The sequence below is a fragment of the Rhodamnia argentea genome, chromosome 8 (assembly GCF_020921035.1).
Source record: "Rhodamnia argentea isolate NSW1041297 chromosome 8, ASM2092103v1, whole genome shotgun sequence".
NCBI classification, from domain to species: Eukaryota; Viridiplantae; Streptophyta; class Magnoliopsida; order Myrtales; family Myrtaceae; genus Rhodamnia; species Rhodamnia argentea.
Window position 1 is genome coordinate 3,171,920 of NC_063157.1, and position 17,800 is coordinate 3,189,719.

General features: G+C 39.8%; 1 protein-coding gene across 2 annotated transcripts in view; it reads left to right on the plus strand.

Moving 5' to 3' along the window:
- The window catches only part of LOC115744778 (uncharacterized protein PHLOEM PROTEIN 2-LIKE A4-like), a 162,236-nt gene extending 144,498 nt beyond the window's left edge, over window positions 1-17,738 (plus strand). Inside the window, exons 2-5 of one of the 2 annotated variants that reach the window (XM_048283920.1) lie at window positions 16,343-16,373; window positions 16,476-16,742; window positions 16,897-17,037; window positions 17,193-17,738. In XM_048283920.1, the coding sequence (XP_048139877.1) occupies window positions 16,498-16,742; window positions 16,897-17,037; window positions 17,193-17,589 (783 nt within the window). In that variant the 5' untranslated portion in view covers window positions 16,343-16,373; window positions 16,476-16,497 and the 3' untranslated portion in view covers window positions 17,590-17,738. Of the gene's footprint in view, window positions 1-16,342; window positions 16,374-16,464; window positions 16,743-16,896; window positions 17,038-17,192 lie in introns of those variants that run through there. The other variant, XM_048283918.1, reaches the window with a different exon arrangement.
- Window positions 17,739-17,800: the final 62 nt, after the last annotated feature.

The window sequence follows — 17,800 nt, forward strand, 5'->3', positions numbered from 1 at the left end:
AAAATTGTAGCAATGTCCAATGCGCAATGCACAAGCTGGTCCGAGGTTGAAAATAATATGACTTAAACCTATGTTCTCATGTAAGACGGTGTGACCTTTTTAACGCTGGACCACCACGCTCGGTGGTCAATCATTTTAAAAACATAAGACAGTGCCTCTCATGACCATTGCTAAGTAAAAATTAAATCAAAAACATAGAGGTACCAAATTATGTATGTGAAGTTGATAATGCGACGTTTAGGTTGCGTTTGTTTTACGGAAAATTTAAGGTTTGGAAAATATTTTTCGAAAAATGATTGGTTATGTCGTTTAGAAAAATTAGTCAACAGAAATGTTTTCGACGTATCGACATGCTCGTGAGGGTTTGGACGGAGTTGCACCGAAACACTTTGGTGAAGAAGACGAAATAACGGGAATAGCCGATACAGACGTTATTACACGGCATAACTAGATGGCTACCCTTACCTATAGATATTTCCAATAAGTGGGACTGGTCAAATTTGCAGGAAATTTCAGCAAAGAGAGTTTTGATCAGTAGGGGTCACATAACTGTACCACCTTTCAGGATCCATTATTAGGCAAAAGTTGCTAAGCTACGAACACGTGATTGCGCTCTCTTTTGTTAATTTTGGCCAGTCAACGGCCAGGGCCTGTATGTGTCATGCTCGTTTTCTGTCTTTATGTTTCACTTTCCAAACACGTTAGTGACACGCTAGTCCAGCATCCCGACACGTCATTTTAACAGGCACGAGGTCAATTTTAAAAATGCTACGCATATGGACCAACAAAGTTGATATGCAAAGTGATACGACAGACTTTTATTATGCAAAAAACTATGTCTCATTGGCCACTTGAAAATCTACCACATCACTTATGATACGGACCTTGTAAACCAACACTAATAAGCCTAGTTTGCTCTTTTGACTAATTTTTATGTAAAAATTTGTTCTTGGTACACGTGGGTCAAGCCTCTCAAAAAGAGTTCCATGAGTAACCACATAAGATGGTGAACCATTTGGACGTGGGTGCTCAAACGTGAAGCTCCCAACAAATTCTTTCACATTCGATGTGGGATATGGGATGTTGCAAACTCCCCTCATTCATCAACGCGGAGCAGCGTTACCTTATAACGCCAACTGATACTTGCAATGACTAACTCAGCAACAAAGAAGTGGTGATTGATTGTCTTAAGAAAATTAAAACTTTTCGTTGGACTGTGGATGGTCCATTTCTAATATTACCTCAGTGTACAGTACGTACTAATAAAAAATGGACCATTACAATGATAGAACCCGCGTGGATTCCACCTGGATTTCACCAAATGTACTAGTCCAAATTCGTTTGCGCCTTCTGGGCCACGAAATTCCGACAGCCCGTAATGGGCCATGTGCAAAGGTTGGGCTGTGGATACTCCATAGAAGCTGAAACTTTGCCTCATTGATAGCCAACTTTTACCCCTAGGGCAGCTTCCATTAATCGTAGGTTTACTCGATCTAATCCCTCATTCGAGAGGATTGATAACTTGCTTTAACGGTCAATAAGTATTCTCAAAAGATCAACCCAGAGTCGTGTCCCATGTTAAAATGGTAGGACCCACGTGGGTTTCCGCATTAGTCCCATCAAATTCACTTTAAACCTTTTGGACCTTGAAATTTTAACCAAGCACTACAATCTATGCAGCACAAACACTGGCACGCGACACAACTCATCGACAAATCATTTTTTTTTTAAATAGAGAATTTCAACACGTTGAATGCTAAATGTATATTTTTATATATGCATGATAAATTATTATGTTTATGATTATTTCAATCAATTAATTTGATTCAAATTTATAAATAAGTAAATAATAAAAAAAAGAGAGTCTATAATGAATTTACTCTAAAAACATTAATCCACCATTTGTTAATATTGTTCATTGTTTCGAATTGACAAAATTCAACTACTTTCCATTCCTATAATCCATAAACTTTGGACAAAAAAAAAAAAAGCAATCCATATACCACCATTAATTTTAGCATTCAACAAGAAGTCAAAAAAAATGTAATAATCTAATACAATTTTAGGGGTAAAACTGTAAATTTCATCAAAAACCTGATATTCTATGAAAATTCCACCTAATACGTTGGCCGGTTTGCCCAAACCCTAATTGCATCCCCTCGCCCTCTTGGCTCTCTCTCACATGGTGTCAGAAGCCGAACTCGCACGTCGACGGCGTGTCCAGTGTGTCTATCACGTGTCAGATATCGACACGCAACACGAAGACCTCTAATGAGTGCCCGTGCTTCCTAGCCATAATGAGCAAGGCCTAACAATTGAGCTGTGGATGCTCCATACATGTTGAAACTTTCCCACATTATAGCCATTTTTTCCCCTCTAGGGACTACCATGGATCGGAGGTTTAATCGATTTAATGCTTTTATTCAAGAGGATCCATAACTTACTATATCACTCAATGACTATTCTTACAAAGATCAACTCGGAGTGGTGTCCCATCTTAATATCCCCATACATTGTACATTTCTTTTTCTTAGAGCGATCACCCTTGATTGGAGGTTAAGTCGATTTACTTCCTTGATTGAGAGAATTCATTGCCTACTATAATAACCTTAAATCAGATTTTTCATACCACGGAGTGAAAAATATTTTCTAGTTTATTTTTAGATTTCAGCCAAACACCAAAAAATATTAATTTTTTTTTTTGGAAAATGAGTTTTCCAATTTTTTTTTCAGAAATGTCACATTTTCCTCGAAAAAATCAAAGTCTTAATTTTTTGAAAGTTTCTATCACAAGTTTACTTCAATTTCCTCAGCCGCTATGAGCGTAAGAAACACAACAAGGAAACAAGATCCATGTTAACCGACAGTGATGCTCACGAAATGCACCGCTATAAGTTGCCTCCTAGAAAAATGAAAAACTAAAGAAAAGGAAAAACAAAAAAGTTAAAGAAAATAAAATAATTATTTTAAAAAAGTTCATGTTAGTGCTGCTAGTGCCACATCACCACCGAACGGCTAAATTAATTGGATGAACTGTATTGACATAAATACAAAAGGTTTATGATTGAATTGGCAAAATAATAATAATAATAATAATAATAATAATAATAATAATAATAAGGTCTAAGACTGAATTGTCACAATTGCAATATAGGAAAAAAAAAATTTTGTAATTTTCCCTCAAATTGTTTGTCTTTTCTTCTTAACACGTTTTAAATCTGGTTTTTCCTTTCATGTAACTGTTATGCACACGTAACTTTGGCATCGACCTGCCATTAAAATAGACATTTACTTAGTGTCCTGTATTTGCCGTAAATGATACAGAAAAGTTGTACTAGACAGGATATATGTCTAATTTCATGTGGAAGCTCCTCTAGGATGAAATATTAATTAGACCTCGTCAAGCATAATTTCGGGCATTGTGATTGGGACCCAATTTTGTAAAATACCTTGGTTTTCATGGGATTACCATTAAGATTGATTCTAAAGACATCGCTGATCTTGTTAGCCCAGAGTTTCTGATTGATAATGTTGATCCTCCTTTACTTGAAGATATTTAAAAACTATTAAACTCTCACTTTGAGTTCAAAGTGCAACATAACTTGGAGAAGGAAATCGTCCTGCTGACTTGCTTGCTAATCTTGGAATTGGTAAGCGGTTGGATATTATATTCTTTTCATTGCCTTCTAGATAGTTACTTCATATTTTATTAGTGTGGTAAAATGGAAATGGCAAATTTATGACATCAATTTTCGTAGTCGGCTTTAGCCCTTTTTCATTAAAAAAAAAAAAATAGACCCTCCCTTTTTTATTTAGACAATTTTATGATGGAATCTTCCACCTAGAGGGTTATAACTCTTGTTAGTGGAGAGCCTGGAGTAAGCTCCCAGCATAATTCTCAGCACGGGTGGCTACTATACTAGCCTATAGTTAGTCGCCGACTAAAGCCAACCTGGGGTCTACCTTTCCTAGCTACCGCCCCTAAGTTCCTTCTGAATGCTTTTCTTCCCCAAAGAGAGGGAATACAGAGAGAATTTACGGGGATATCCCTCTACCATACCGAGGAGTTTCTTCCTCTATCTCTCTTTAAGCCTTTTAAGATCTTGCTTAGGACCATCTCCATTTTTTATTTAGACAATTTTATGGTGGAATGTTATTTTATTTGTGTGCATTATACTAGATGACTGACTCAATTCATACATCCTATGATCTCGAAACTACTTTTCACTGTGATAAATTATAGAGATAGTGCTATTATAAATGGAAGGATAGTTTATAATTTAATCGTCACCTTGGGCTCAAATAAGCACAAAGTTAATTTGACCTTGGTTTTGCTGTTGAAGAATTGACGAAGTGACAGCTCTAACGATGCTTTTCCTAACGAATCAGCATTGGATTGCAAAAAAGGCGGAAGTGGAAAATGATGCTACCAAGCCGGAATTGGACAGACACTCATTTTAATATTTCCATTGAAAAATACTCCAATCATTAAAAATATCAAATTAATACCATCATAACACATTTACTATAAACCAGTTTTCGTCTCACAGAAAAATTTCAAATTGGTTTCGCCATCACATGTTCACCCCAAACTGATTTCCATCTTACCAAACATCCCAAACCGATACTTCTTACTTAAACCTACACGCTACGTCCGATCCCAAAATGCTAACAGAGGAGGGTCAGTAGTGAGAAGGAAATAAGGTTGAGGTAAATGTGTCATATGGTACTAGTTTGAGATTAGTTTAGGATAAATGTGCCAGAAGGGAACCGGCTTGGGATTTTTAACAGTATTAACCCAATTTAAAGAAGTCAGTACATGCAATAATGCAATTTTTATTTATTTATTTATTTGTTCATTTAACAAGTATCTCCAAACCACACTTGAGTCTTTTGACGGAATCCTTTTATCGTGATTATATTCTCGATTGATGATTCCATGCTTTTTTCATCTTGATCACAACAGACATAAAGATAAGAGTCACAAAACAAGAGTATCTGTTCAACTAACTTGTTATGTGTACACACAGGCAGCATACCTTCGATGTTACTTCCTTAATTTTTCTACGTCTGATTTAAAAAAAAAATTCTTGTTTTTTGTTTTACTAGGAAATAACTCTTCGTCTTCATATCTTTACAAAAAAAAAAAAAAAACTCTTCGTCTTCATATGATGTTGGGTCGTCAAGCATGTGTCTGACAACCTAATTTCTCATTCGATTTGTATTGTCTCGAATGTAACATAATAAATCCTTAAGTGGGTATCAGACCAAGAATAGATTGGCTGTTATGCAACTCTGCTCGATTATCAAAACCAACGTCTAGGAATAGGAATGGGTCCTCTCTTGTTTTCTTCCCGTGAACAGTTGGTGTGCCGGTGCATATAATATGCATAGAACCTAATGATGTGCCGAACCTCGAGACCCTTTGTCGATTTGCATCAATAGCGACGATTCACCTGAAGATAATCTTGCACTCATCACTTGGCTTCTCTCTTAAGACAGTCGTGTCAACTATCGTGTTACCATAGGTAGGTTTGGTTCAGCATTTGAAATGGATTTTAGAGAAATGCAAATGTCTTCAACCCAAAGGGGTTCGAGAAAATGCTAATTAAGTTTTATAAAAAAACTCATTTAAAAATGAGCTTTGGGTTAAATAGCTTTTCATAAAAATAAGTTTGCAACGAGACTTTTAATGGAATTTTATATAAATATATATTTATATATATTATTAACAAATTTAGACCCTTCGATGGTCCAACGAAGGTTTCAGGCCGCCGACAAGCTAGATCTGTCATCGGCGGCCGTTGTCTAAGGCCGTCCCGACCTCATGCCGCCCCCGCCAGTGGTCGCATGACCCAGGCAACGACGCTTGAGTTACGCGACCAAAATCTGACCGCCACAAAGAATGATGGGAGATATGAGGTTTTCAGTTTTGTCCAAATCTGACCGCCACGGAGAAACTTGCTCCTTCATACTCGAAGACACCGAAGAAGTGATTTGCAGGGGAACTTGCTTCTGACTTGTTCTAGAATCCTGCATATTGCCATAAAAATCGATATCGTCATCGCTACCTACATCATCATTCTCATCTTCGAGTTCGAAATCGCTGTCATCGTAGAGCAATTCCTCTTCCTCATCAGAGCTGTCTCTGCAGTTCTGATACCTCTAGTTCCCCGAATAGAGAGCACCTGTCGAAGCAGTCGAACCCTCGTTAGGTAGTGTTGGGGATGGATCTAACGAGGCGCCGTCGCCTGGGTTTCTTCGCTTGGGCAGTGGCCCTCGCCTGTGCGGCCGGCCCCTTGCCGTCCTTGTGCCGGCCCCTTCCGACCAGATGTGGTCTCCTCAACATCAAAACACTAAAGAAGATGAACAGTACCAAAAGGGGCAAAATCGGGAAAAAAAGTCTATTAGCTCAATGTTGTCCTTACCAGCATTGAGCTTTCAGCTTTCCCAAAGACCAGCATTTGGCAAAATGCTAGCCTAAAGCTGAACCAAATGCCTCTTCTTTCTCCCAAGGGGTTTTGGAGGCTGAAAGCTCCTTGGAAAAGATGAACTCCTTTTGAAAACATAGAATTGAATACCATGTAATGGAGCTTAGGGTTTGTAGGATCTCTGCCCTAAAAATGCTTTCACCTGATGTATGGACAACGTATGACTCCGTTTTGTTAGGAAAAAATTATTCAATAGTCCTAAATTTATTACACGGATATCAATATAATTTTAACTTTACAATGACAATTTAATCATGAACCTTTACGTGAAATTCTAACAAAATCTTTCCAATCAATTTTCGTTAAAAATCGCTCATGTGGTCATCTAGTCTTCACCAACACTAAATTAACATCCATATAATAAGTTTAAGATTGATTAAACAATTTTCCACATGTCATGTTATTGGGTTACCTATATATATGCACGCGCACGCGCACGCGCCTTAGTGTTCACTAACAATGGCACGCGAGCGAGGTTATTTTGGTAGATACCACAAATAATATTCACAACTTGCGTGGTGGTCATAAGGCATGATGCAACTCAAAGTACGATCAATTACCTATTGCATGTGATTTTATGTATATCCCATGTTCCCATCAAACAAATTTTTTAACTCACATGGAAATTTCTCTGTGTTGTGCCAGAACAAATGTTAATAATGAGAATGCAACTTGCCACGTGGATTAAAACTGACATTGTATATAGGGGGTTAATCTAAGAGGAGTTAGATTGTTGTGTAGCTATATTATCTCAGAAAGAAATTCGACCGTCCAAGTTCAAGATGATGCCAAATGATCATTCAAACTAACACGAAATGTATCGTATCTGGTCAGAAATATATGTACCATGAACTTATAACTACCCTGAAGCTTGACATATAATGACGTGTGTCCTTCATGGTCTGGTGCGTTATCTTCCAATTCCAAGCCCGGATGAGCAAACTATGATGCTGAGCAAGATGCTGCTTAGTGCTACACAGATCTTTGCTTATAGGAACCATAAAGAGACGGGAAAAGCACAAAAAAAAGTCCTAAATCTATTGTAATTGTGCTAATTCAATTCTAAATCTTTTTTTTTATGACAATTGAGTTCTAAACTTTTTATATTTGTCCTGAGGTGGACTTCTTTTTTTAATGATATCTTAATATTTTTTTGAAATTTTGAACTATTCTTTTAGTTATTTTTTGTTGACTTTTTTTTATTTACTTTTTTTTTTGTTAGGGATGGCAGGGGGACACCGACCATTGGGTGAGGGCCAGCTGCGAGCCCTCGCGACCCTCGGCCAGCTGCGAGGGAGGGTCATGACCCTCCCCGTGGCGGGCAAGGCCTCGCGGCCCTGGTCCATTGGCCGGCGTCCTCTTGATGACCTTACCCAAATAAAAAGAAAAGAAAAGAAAAATTAAAAAAAAATAATTCAAAAACTCAAAAAAATTAAACATAACTGAAAATTATACATGTTAGCGCAGGCCGGCCAAATGAACTTATTTAGAACAAATACAAAAGGTTTAGAATTTAATTAGCGTAAAAAAAGATTTAGAACCGAATTGACACAATTATAATATATTTAGGACTTTTTTTGTTAATTTTCCCATCTACAACATGATTGATAGTAGGAAACAACGAAAAAAGTACAATATATATCCATCACTATAAACTTAGCAAACTACATCTGACAAGGAATTTCTAGGAAAGGGCTCACACATAAATCTATATATAAGTTTAAGAGGTCTGTAATTGCATTTATCCAAAAGGGCTTGATGAGAACTTACTATTTCGTGGTACCTTTTCTTTTCTTTCTTGAAAAGTCAGAAGCATTCACTGCATCTATAATGTGGAGATGAACAAAAGAGGAAATAAAGTTCAATCCAGGCTTTTTACGGGTCAAAGAAAAAGAAAAAGAAATAGGCGCTAGATTCGAATATTCTTCTTAAATAGAGAAATTTATACTTCCAAAATTTAAATAATGAGACAAAGAAATCGATTTGCAAGACTAGAGCTCTCGCTAATTACGATTATGAATTGCAAATGGGTACGCTGATAATCTTTTTTCATTCCTTACATTAGAACTTACTAGCTTGGAAAATTAGAGTTTTCATATGAGAAGAAGAAGAAGTTAAGGGTGCGCATGGTAATACTTCTAGAAGTGGATTTCTGCTCCGGAAGTGCTTCTGAAGCAGAAATCTATCTAGTAATGTAACTTCTGAAATAGAAATATGTTTGGTAAAATTTTTTACTTCTAAAAGAAATTTCTACTTCGGAAGTGAATTTTTACTTTTGAAGTTATTTTTTCCCCAATTTGATAAGTTTAAAAAAGTTATTTCTCCACTCAAGAAGCACTTCTCGCCTCACTCTCTTCTCATTACGCCCTCACTCTCTTTTCGAAACACACCCGCCACCAACCCCGCCCACCACCACTCCTCACCAACCACCACCGGCCGTAGCTCATCACCGACCTCCCCCGGCCACCGCTCACGACCACCGCCAACCGTCGACCAATTTTAAACAAATTAAAATAAAAAAAAATCTAAATAAGTCATTAACTTTTCAAATATATGTTTACCAAACAGCATTTTTCCAAACTTTCTTCTCAAGGTACTTTTCAATTATAGTTTATCAAACAACCTTTGCATTTTACCAAATCCCTTCGGACTAAAGACATTTGCATCTTCCCAAAAAAATTTCCCGAACGCCCTTTCCAAACGCAACCCAAGTACCAAGTAGGTGCTGATTTTCAATCAAAGACAATGTATGTGTCTCCCAAAGTATAAAGTTGTTTTCGTTGAGCTTTAATATTACAAAATATGTCATATTGATATTTGAGGGAAATGGAAATCCCGGGTTTGAAGAAGTAAGGACATGATTGTATCGATTCTTTTTCAACAAGAAAAGATCAGTGTGCCCTTATGTGGCCTTGATAACATAAAGAAAAAAAAAATTGAGTCGATGAAGCCTGTTTTCCAATGATACATTGTACAATATAAATAGAAATATCACCATCTATGATTATGGTCACCAGTGTCGAAAGAGACAATGAACTTTCCCTGTCTATTTCATCAAAAATTGAATGATTGTTGGAGAGAGATAAAAAGGAAGCGCACTTTCAAGTATAAACAGTGAAGAAGATTGATACGAGCCATTCGAAATGCTGCAAACGACTTTATTTTTTTCCCAAATCCTAAATTTAAGGTTGGGTTTTGAAGAAAATTTGTGATTTAGCCCACACTACATTATTTTGGAAAAAACAAGTGGGTCAAACGATTCTTTGCACTATTTTGTTGATTTCGGGCTGCGAGTCACGTCCGATCTTCTATATTAAAGTAATGCCATGTCGCGGCCACGAATCGCCAGTAACATTGAAATGAACGGATTTATACTTAATGTGGAAGCCAAGTGATTGAACAAAAAGCTATGTCTTTCAAGTAAATGTTGTACACAAATTATGACGGTGTCCTTATACCGACTTTGGGATGTCACAAAATCTCTCATTCGCCAATGTTGACTAGGGGTGATCAATTCCCAGATAGTTCGGTTCCCACCTCGGAACCCGAGACCAAACCGATTAGTCCGATTCGATTCTTGACAGTCCAGTGGAAGGCCCCTGCTCTCTTTGGCATCTGTTTTTCAGTTTCAGTGAAAGACCCCTCTCTGACTGCTTCTCTGAGCCGTGGAACGGCGAACTTTCAGCCACCACAGCACTGCCTTGGGAAGCTCTTCGAGCTAGTCCACAGATGAGGTTAGCACCAGCTTATTCTTCTCAATTTTCTTCTTCCTCTTTGTTTGGATTGCGTTCATATTCATGTTTGTTGAGAAGCGATTCATTTGGTTGGTGGGGATTCACCGGATTATGATTTTGAGGAGTGCGATTTCTCTCTTCGCTGAATTGTGACTCTGCAGAGTGAGATTTCTCTCTATCTACTTCAATTAGGTTGGCGAGTGAGATAGTCGGTATGGGCACAAGCAATAGTTGACGACCAACTTACAACAAGAAAGAGCGAAGCGCTGGCAGAAAGGTTAATAGTTGGAAACTAGAACAACCAACATCGTGGGAAGGCAATATGAATACTCATGCTTCGAACTTGGGCAGAAGTGGAGCAGTTTACGTCCCACTGTTTAAGAAATAAAATTAAAATTTAAAAACGAGAAAAAGAAAAACCGATCCAATCAGGGAGGTCCGGGTGAGCGGTCCCACCCCTAGAACCAGAAATCGGACCGGCACCCCTATAATTGGACCAAACAGGTCTGTTCGTTTTGACCACTCCTTGTGTTGGCTTGTACTACGGTCCTTCCCCTATTCAACATGGGGTTCAGTCCATTTTTGGCTCTTGCAATGTGCTACAAACCTACCAGAAGCCACGTCTGGTTCAAACTTTTTTTAGCCCAACCGGTCGCTCCCCACCATCATCGAGTTGGGTATGGGTCTAATCCATCCACGAACCTCGCAAGTACCAATGGGGTCTTGCTTTGATTCTATTTGTAATAACCCGATCCTGTCCACGTGGGCTAAGCCTGCAAAAGCACTACTTTACGTACCAACACAAGGTGGGGCCCATTCTGTGGGAGTCTACTTGTAATCACTCGACAAGGTCTCTCATCGCTGGATATGGGATTATGCGATATTACAATTCATGAAAAAAAAAAAAAAACAATTTAGATGGGTAAGAAGGCCAAAAAGAGTTCTATGAAGATGGATTCTTATCCTTAGTCTTACATCTACACACATATAGTCATGTGGCCTTGTCGATAATTGCCAGTTTAATCCTCCACAAAATTTATTAAGTGATAACTAAAAATATAAAATTCATCGAAGTAATCTCTAAAAATGTAATCCTAGCGAGATTTGCTTTGTCATTTATTCTTCTATACATTTCATATAAGACAAGCACGACTTAAGTGTCAGTTTATTCCAAAAATCAATCAATGTAACTCCCCAAATTAGACGATTATGAATAACATGAAATCCAATTAAAACTATTCTTAAAATGTAAATAAAAACTCCATACTTGCATTTTCCTACCAATTTATTTTCGTTGTTCGTCTATTTTATATTTTATACTTTTGTTTCTATAGTTTTATATCTTTCTTTCCTATTTCTTAGTCCGTCCCCCCTTCCGTTCCATCGTTTTTTCTCTACATCGAGACACTCCAAACCCAATGTTATACCGAGAACAGCACACAGACGCTTTACCCCACCATCATCGTCTCTGACCACCTCAGGATTCCGACCATCACTCACCGGCCATTGCACATACAAAATCAAAGCACATTATGAGTATATAGAACACAAAGATGGAAAGGGGAGCAAAACAGAGAAAGATTGATTGCAGAACCAAATATACAAGCAACAATTTGGACACTCGATTCTATTGCAAGCTATGAGACACGGTTTTTATATTGTACATTAAGTCAACAAACGGAGTGGATCATCAAATCGATTCGACCATGACCGACCATAAAAAGACTTCAACGACTCGAGTTCTAATTGGATTAACATAACACGACTCTCAGATCAAGCATGAAAAGGAAACATGGATGCCTAAAAGTACCGATAATCCAATCGTGTGAGAGGTTAAGCATTAAAGGAAATGGCTACTGAACTCATTTCCTCTGCGAAAGTGCATTCTGATGTCAATCAGGCATTTCATCGAACGGGTAAAGAACATCTCGGTTAAGTAGCTTATATGCAAAATTAAAGCAGTGATTTAACTCATTTCCTCTGCGAACGTGCCTTCTGACGTCAATCAGGCATTTCATCGAACTGGTAAAGAACACCTCGGCAAGTAGCTTATATGCAAAATTAAAGCAGTGATTGAACTCATTTCCTCTGCTAACGCGCGTTCTGATGTCAATCAGGCATTTCATCGAACAGGTAAAGAACACCTCGGTCAAGCAGCTTATATGCAAAATTAAAGCAGTGGTCGGAACTCTTTTTCTCTGCGAACTTGCATTCTGATGTCAATCAGGCATTTCATCGAACAGGTAAAGAACACCTCGGTCAAGCAGCTTATATGCAATTTGAAGCAGTGATTCATTTCGGATCATCACATCAGCAACAACACGAGCTCAAATAACCAAATGAAGTCGTAGCCGATTTTCGCACAAACGCAACTGCAGATCTCGGCTCTATCTCGCGCGCAAAAGAAACGAGACAGAGCATGTCATTTTACCTCGGTTAGACTGAATTTATAGCCTCAGCTGCAGATCGGAGAGTGGAGGCCCGGGAAACGTATACGTCGAAGGAGGACGGGCAGGAGCCGAGCTCTTCGAGCACTCAGATATAAAAAAAGAAAAAAGAAAAAAGGGGGGCGAACAGAGGCGTCGGCGCGGCTGCGGGAGGCGGTGGGATGACGATGCTATCTGGCGGATTAAGAGCGGGGAAAAGAGAGGATTTGAAGATGAAGAAACTCTTGAATGGAGGTAGTGGGCTAGACTCACGGGCTGGGGCGAGATGCCAATGGACTGGGCTGGGAAGAGATGGGCCGATCCCTGTCCTTTCATGAATGGCCCAATTATTATTATTATTATTCATTTTGGTTCTTTTACCGTCATTTATTTTTTGTTATTTATTGGCTTGTCCCGCACATGTCAACATAGTTAACGCCAGTTTTGTTCCAACTTGTGATGTGTATCAGAGTGTGTCAACCTGCATCGGAAATGCCACTATATAAGTGGAATAATATAGATCCATTTCGGGGCATTTCTAGCGCATTCAAGAAGAGTAAGCGTATTGCTTTAGCACCTCAATGTCCTGAGCTCAAAAGTTCGTAGTTATTGAGCTTGGAAACGATATTCCCGATCAGTGACAACGAATTTCTACCGGGAGAGGGCCCTCGGATAATTTTCTGAGGGGGTACGTGATTCGAAGCCAAGATCATGCATGAGAACTTTGGTGACCCCTTTCCGGATGGACTTCTGAAACAAAGGTTTGACTGATGTAATTTCAACAACATGAAGTTTCGAGAAAATGTAACTCGAAACTCGAATGAGTAGACAATTTTTCACGGATGTAATCTCAATAATACGAAGTTTTGAAACATTTTGGTGAAGAAGACGAAAACAACGGGAATAGCCGAGACGAACGTGACTACCGGGCTTCATTGTGTTTGGATTTTTGCATGCGTGTGAAGGAAGGTCAAGTCCGAAAGTAAACAAGGCTTTTGCCTAACCAGACTTTGATAAGTGAAGGTGCCGGGACCTGTTAGGGTTGAAGCCCATTTAGCCCAAACCAACATCGCTCCTCCTCCTCCTCTCCTCCTCTTTCTTTCCATTTTCCATCATAACTGGGATATCACAATTTAGGGAAAAGTATAATTTTTATTCTAAGTCTATTGGACTGATACCAATTCAGTTCTATCTTTTTTTTTTTTTAATTTGACCAATTTAGTGTTAACCTGTTCACTTGGATACCAATTCAGTTTTTTTTTTTTTTTTGGGTCAAAGATACCAATTCGGATCTACCAACAAATTTTTGTTGGAAATTGGCGACGTGGACGTCGAACGTCCTACGTGGTCCAGTGTGCTTTGACGTGAATATTTTTCGATTTTGTTTACTTTTTTATAATTTTTTCTTTTCTTTTTTCTTTCTTCTCTGTTTCTTTTTGCCAATGGCTAGCCTCGCCAGGCCATGCCTCAGCAAGGGCAAGTGTTGGCGAGGCCCCGTAAGCCCCACTTGGGCCAGGTTCGACGATGCCCAGGCTAGGGAGAGGCTCCTTAGGCCTTGACCTTACTTGAGTGAGGCCCGGGGAGGGGGATCTCACCGGCCACCGCAAAAAAAAAAAAAGATAAAAAAGAGAAGAAAAAGGAAAGGAAAAAATATTTCAAAATGTTCGCGTCTACTTTAATCTTTCCTTAATCATAATAACTAGCGCTTGCGGAAGCTCTAAAATAGAAAACAATCAAGCAGCCATACTAGCACAAGTGCACGTCAAAACAAAGCATTCAATCGAGCAAGCACGCCTAATCGGATGGTATGATCTTTTATGGTTTCGCTAATCGGATACACACATTTCAAACAATAGCAACGTTTTATTGCATATCTTTCAATCAGTTCTTTCCAAAAGTTCAAAGACAATGGAAATATCACAAAATACGATAACTACTACAGCTTAACATCACCCTCAAAGGTGGACTTCATAATTCACCACCAACATCCATAAATTACTCCTTGCTACCAACATCGCTGGTTAGTTACGCTCACTTGAAAATAGTTATCCCACAAGGAGTGAGCTCTGCAGCTCTGCGAATAAACGTCTAACCCAATGAAATGCAAGCATTGAAATTAGAATGCCGCATCAACAATTCATAAATCCAAATGCACACATCTCGGGCATTCAGTTCTTTTCCAAAAACTCCTGAATTTATATGCAATGTCTCTATCTTCTTCGTAGATAAACCTCATGCAAGTGTGACGTCCTCGGGGATAAACCTCACCCGACATCTCACTCCGGAGGCATCTCAAGCTCATAAAGAGGCGAAGTCATTCTTGACCATCAGAAAGCATCGGAAGACATCCCGAATTCCATCCGGCTTCGACAGGGCAACACCGGCTCCTTCACGGATAAACCTCATGTGGGTGTGCCATCCTCGGGAATAAACCTCACCTGGCATCTCATTACGGAGGCATCTCAAGCTCATAAAAAGACAGAGGCATTCTCGACCATCAGAAAGCATCGAAAGACATCCTAAATTCCGTCCAGCTCTCACGGGGGCATCGCCAGATAAACTTCATGGCGGTACAACATCGGATAAATCTCACGATGAGGGTTTCACTTGTTTCATCATGAAATGCCATGCCATGCATATACAATGCAATCTTACCATCATTGGCATTTAGAAGTTCCATGAGATGAATGAATCATATATTCCCATAACCATATTCTTTTCGGAAATTCAATCAATGCAGGAATCAAGCATATCATGTGAGAATTTAAGAATACAATCAAGATTCCAAACTATCGACGATCGGTTCTAAGTCAATCCAAACAAACCATAAGAGTAAGAAATCCACTCTCTTGGATTTAGAAATTCCAATTTTCAAAGATGAGAATGGACGACGGATGATCGGCCAAGCCGGGGCGGTTGGCCAAAGGCACGAACGGCTACGGCGATCACGGCTAAGGCAACGACGGTGATTGGCCGAGGCGACGCATGATCGGCGGTGAATTGCGACGGCAAACGGCCTATGGCGGTCGGTAGTCGGTCGGCGATACATCGGGATAACGATAGGGATTTTCGAAAAGAGCCGACAGAATGAATTGACGTTGGTTTCTATTTATAATGATTCGGTAAGCTTAGTCCAATCAGCTTGCAGTTAGCAACTTGAAGTAAAATCAGCTTCAGATGAGTCAGTGGGCCAAAGAATAGCATGATGCCATGTGTGCACTGCCTCCCCCACGCGTGACACGTGTTTGCAGCCTTCTGGCGGCGTGACACGTGTCGACAGGTCCGGACACGTTTGGACACGTGTCCCTCTTTTGACATGTGTTTGATTCTTTTGCTTCCTCCGGTTCTTCTATTTTTGCTCATATGTGACCCGATCGGACCTAAATCCAACACATAGTGTCTTTAAAAACATTTTTGAGTCAATAATAATTCCTTAAAATACCATTGAGTTCGGATAATAATCCCTTTGAGCTTATCCAATAATCTGAACTCACTAAATGCTAATATACTCTTAAGCAGGTGAGGGTTTTCGGGTTATCACACACTGTCATACTGATTGTTGGCTTCTCAAATCCCTTATTATTATTATTATTATTATTTGGGTCGCTTTATCTCTACTTGACTACGAAAGCCTGTAAAATCTGAACCCACCATCATCATCAGATATCTTCGTCTCTGTTTCTTCCGCCATAGCAGGAGCTGCAAGCAACCAGACGTCTTCGGTAGAGTCCGGGATTTCAGGACTAGTAAATCAACCTTTCATTTAGTCTAACGTCAGACCAATTCAAACCTTTGATGCTCTTTTCGGTGGACATGTATGGTAGGTACGCGTATATCCGGAAGAAGATGGCAGAGATTTCTGCAGAAGGAGATGCACCCGATTTGCTGCCGCCAGCAAATGAAGAAGACGCCCGAACCAGCGCAAGCGAAGCGAGAAAGCCTCCTCTAATTTCCTTGGCGATGTTGAAAAGCGCGATCGACAAAAAGGGTATCTCCTCCCTCGACGTGAACGGGCTGAGCCGTGCAGCCTACGAAGGAGTGCTCCTGAAGGACGAGAAGCAGGGCCAGGCAAGTTCTACGAAGGACGGGAAAAAAAAAAAAAAAACCAAGAAGAAGATGTTTTGCAGATGATGAACTACTCATCGAAAGACCGGACGGGAGCTCGGTAGCTCCTGACCGGACACGACTCGAGTTTTCTGCTCTTATTTTGCTGACGTCTCGCTCGCTGATCGCTGCTTTGTACTTACAGGGAAAGCCATATACACGCAAGTATTGGGTTCACAAGGAGCTTAACAAGAACTGCTGGATGGTTCTGGCTAAGGCCTTGTCGATCAGTTGGGGCGACGATAGCCGATACTGGCAATGGCCAGAAGAGGAGGAGCCATGGTATCCTTGCTTCTTCTATCCTAAAACATGTACATTTTAAGTCGGAGTCTTCATGTGATGATCAAGGCTCCACGTTTGGCCCTGGTACAGCATATGAATTAGCCACCAACAAATGAACCAACCCTTTCCTTTGCTTGAATTCTTCTGAGTTTCAGCTATCCGGACAAGGAGGAGGTACACGTCGCCGAGCTAATAAAGGTTTGCTGCCTAGAAATCAAAGGGGAATTCAATACGATCCGTCTCTCTCCGTGGACGACGTACGAAGTTAAGATCCTCGTGAAGATGAGACCCAAAAGCAGCGGTTGGGAACATCCGGTGAACCTCAATCTCGCTCTACCAGATGGAACCAAGCAGGGACGCACGGAAAACTTGGGCATATTGGAGAAGGAGAAGTGGTTTCCGATTAGCATCGGGAAGTTCGAGACGACGCCCAAGACCATTGGCAAGATGAGCTTTTCGCTGGCGCAAACTGATGGGAATCGGAAGAAAGGCCTCTGCGTCAAAGCCATTCGACTCATGCCAACAACAGGAGAGAACGAGCCGCCAAGATAATTGCGTGAATTGTGGCTATAAGTGTTTGTATTGATCTCCTTTCTCTTGTTTGCTGATGTATCCTCGTAATGGTATTGTTCCGAATATGTCTCCATCTTGACAAACAATCAAAGTTCCACAGTCGGACATCTTTCTGGTTCGAATCGGGCGGAGTTCTTCAGGTTTGCCGACCAAGGAAATCAGAGTTAGTCTTTTTTCTCTTTTTCAGCTA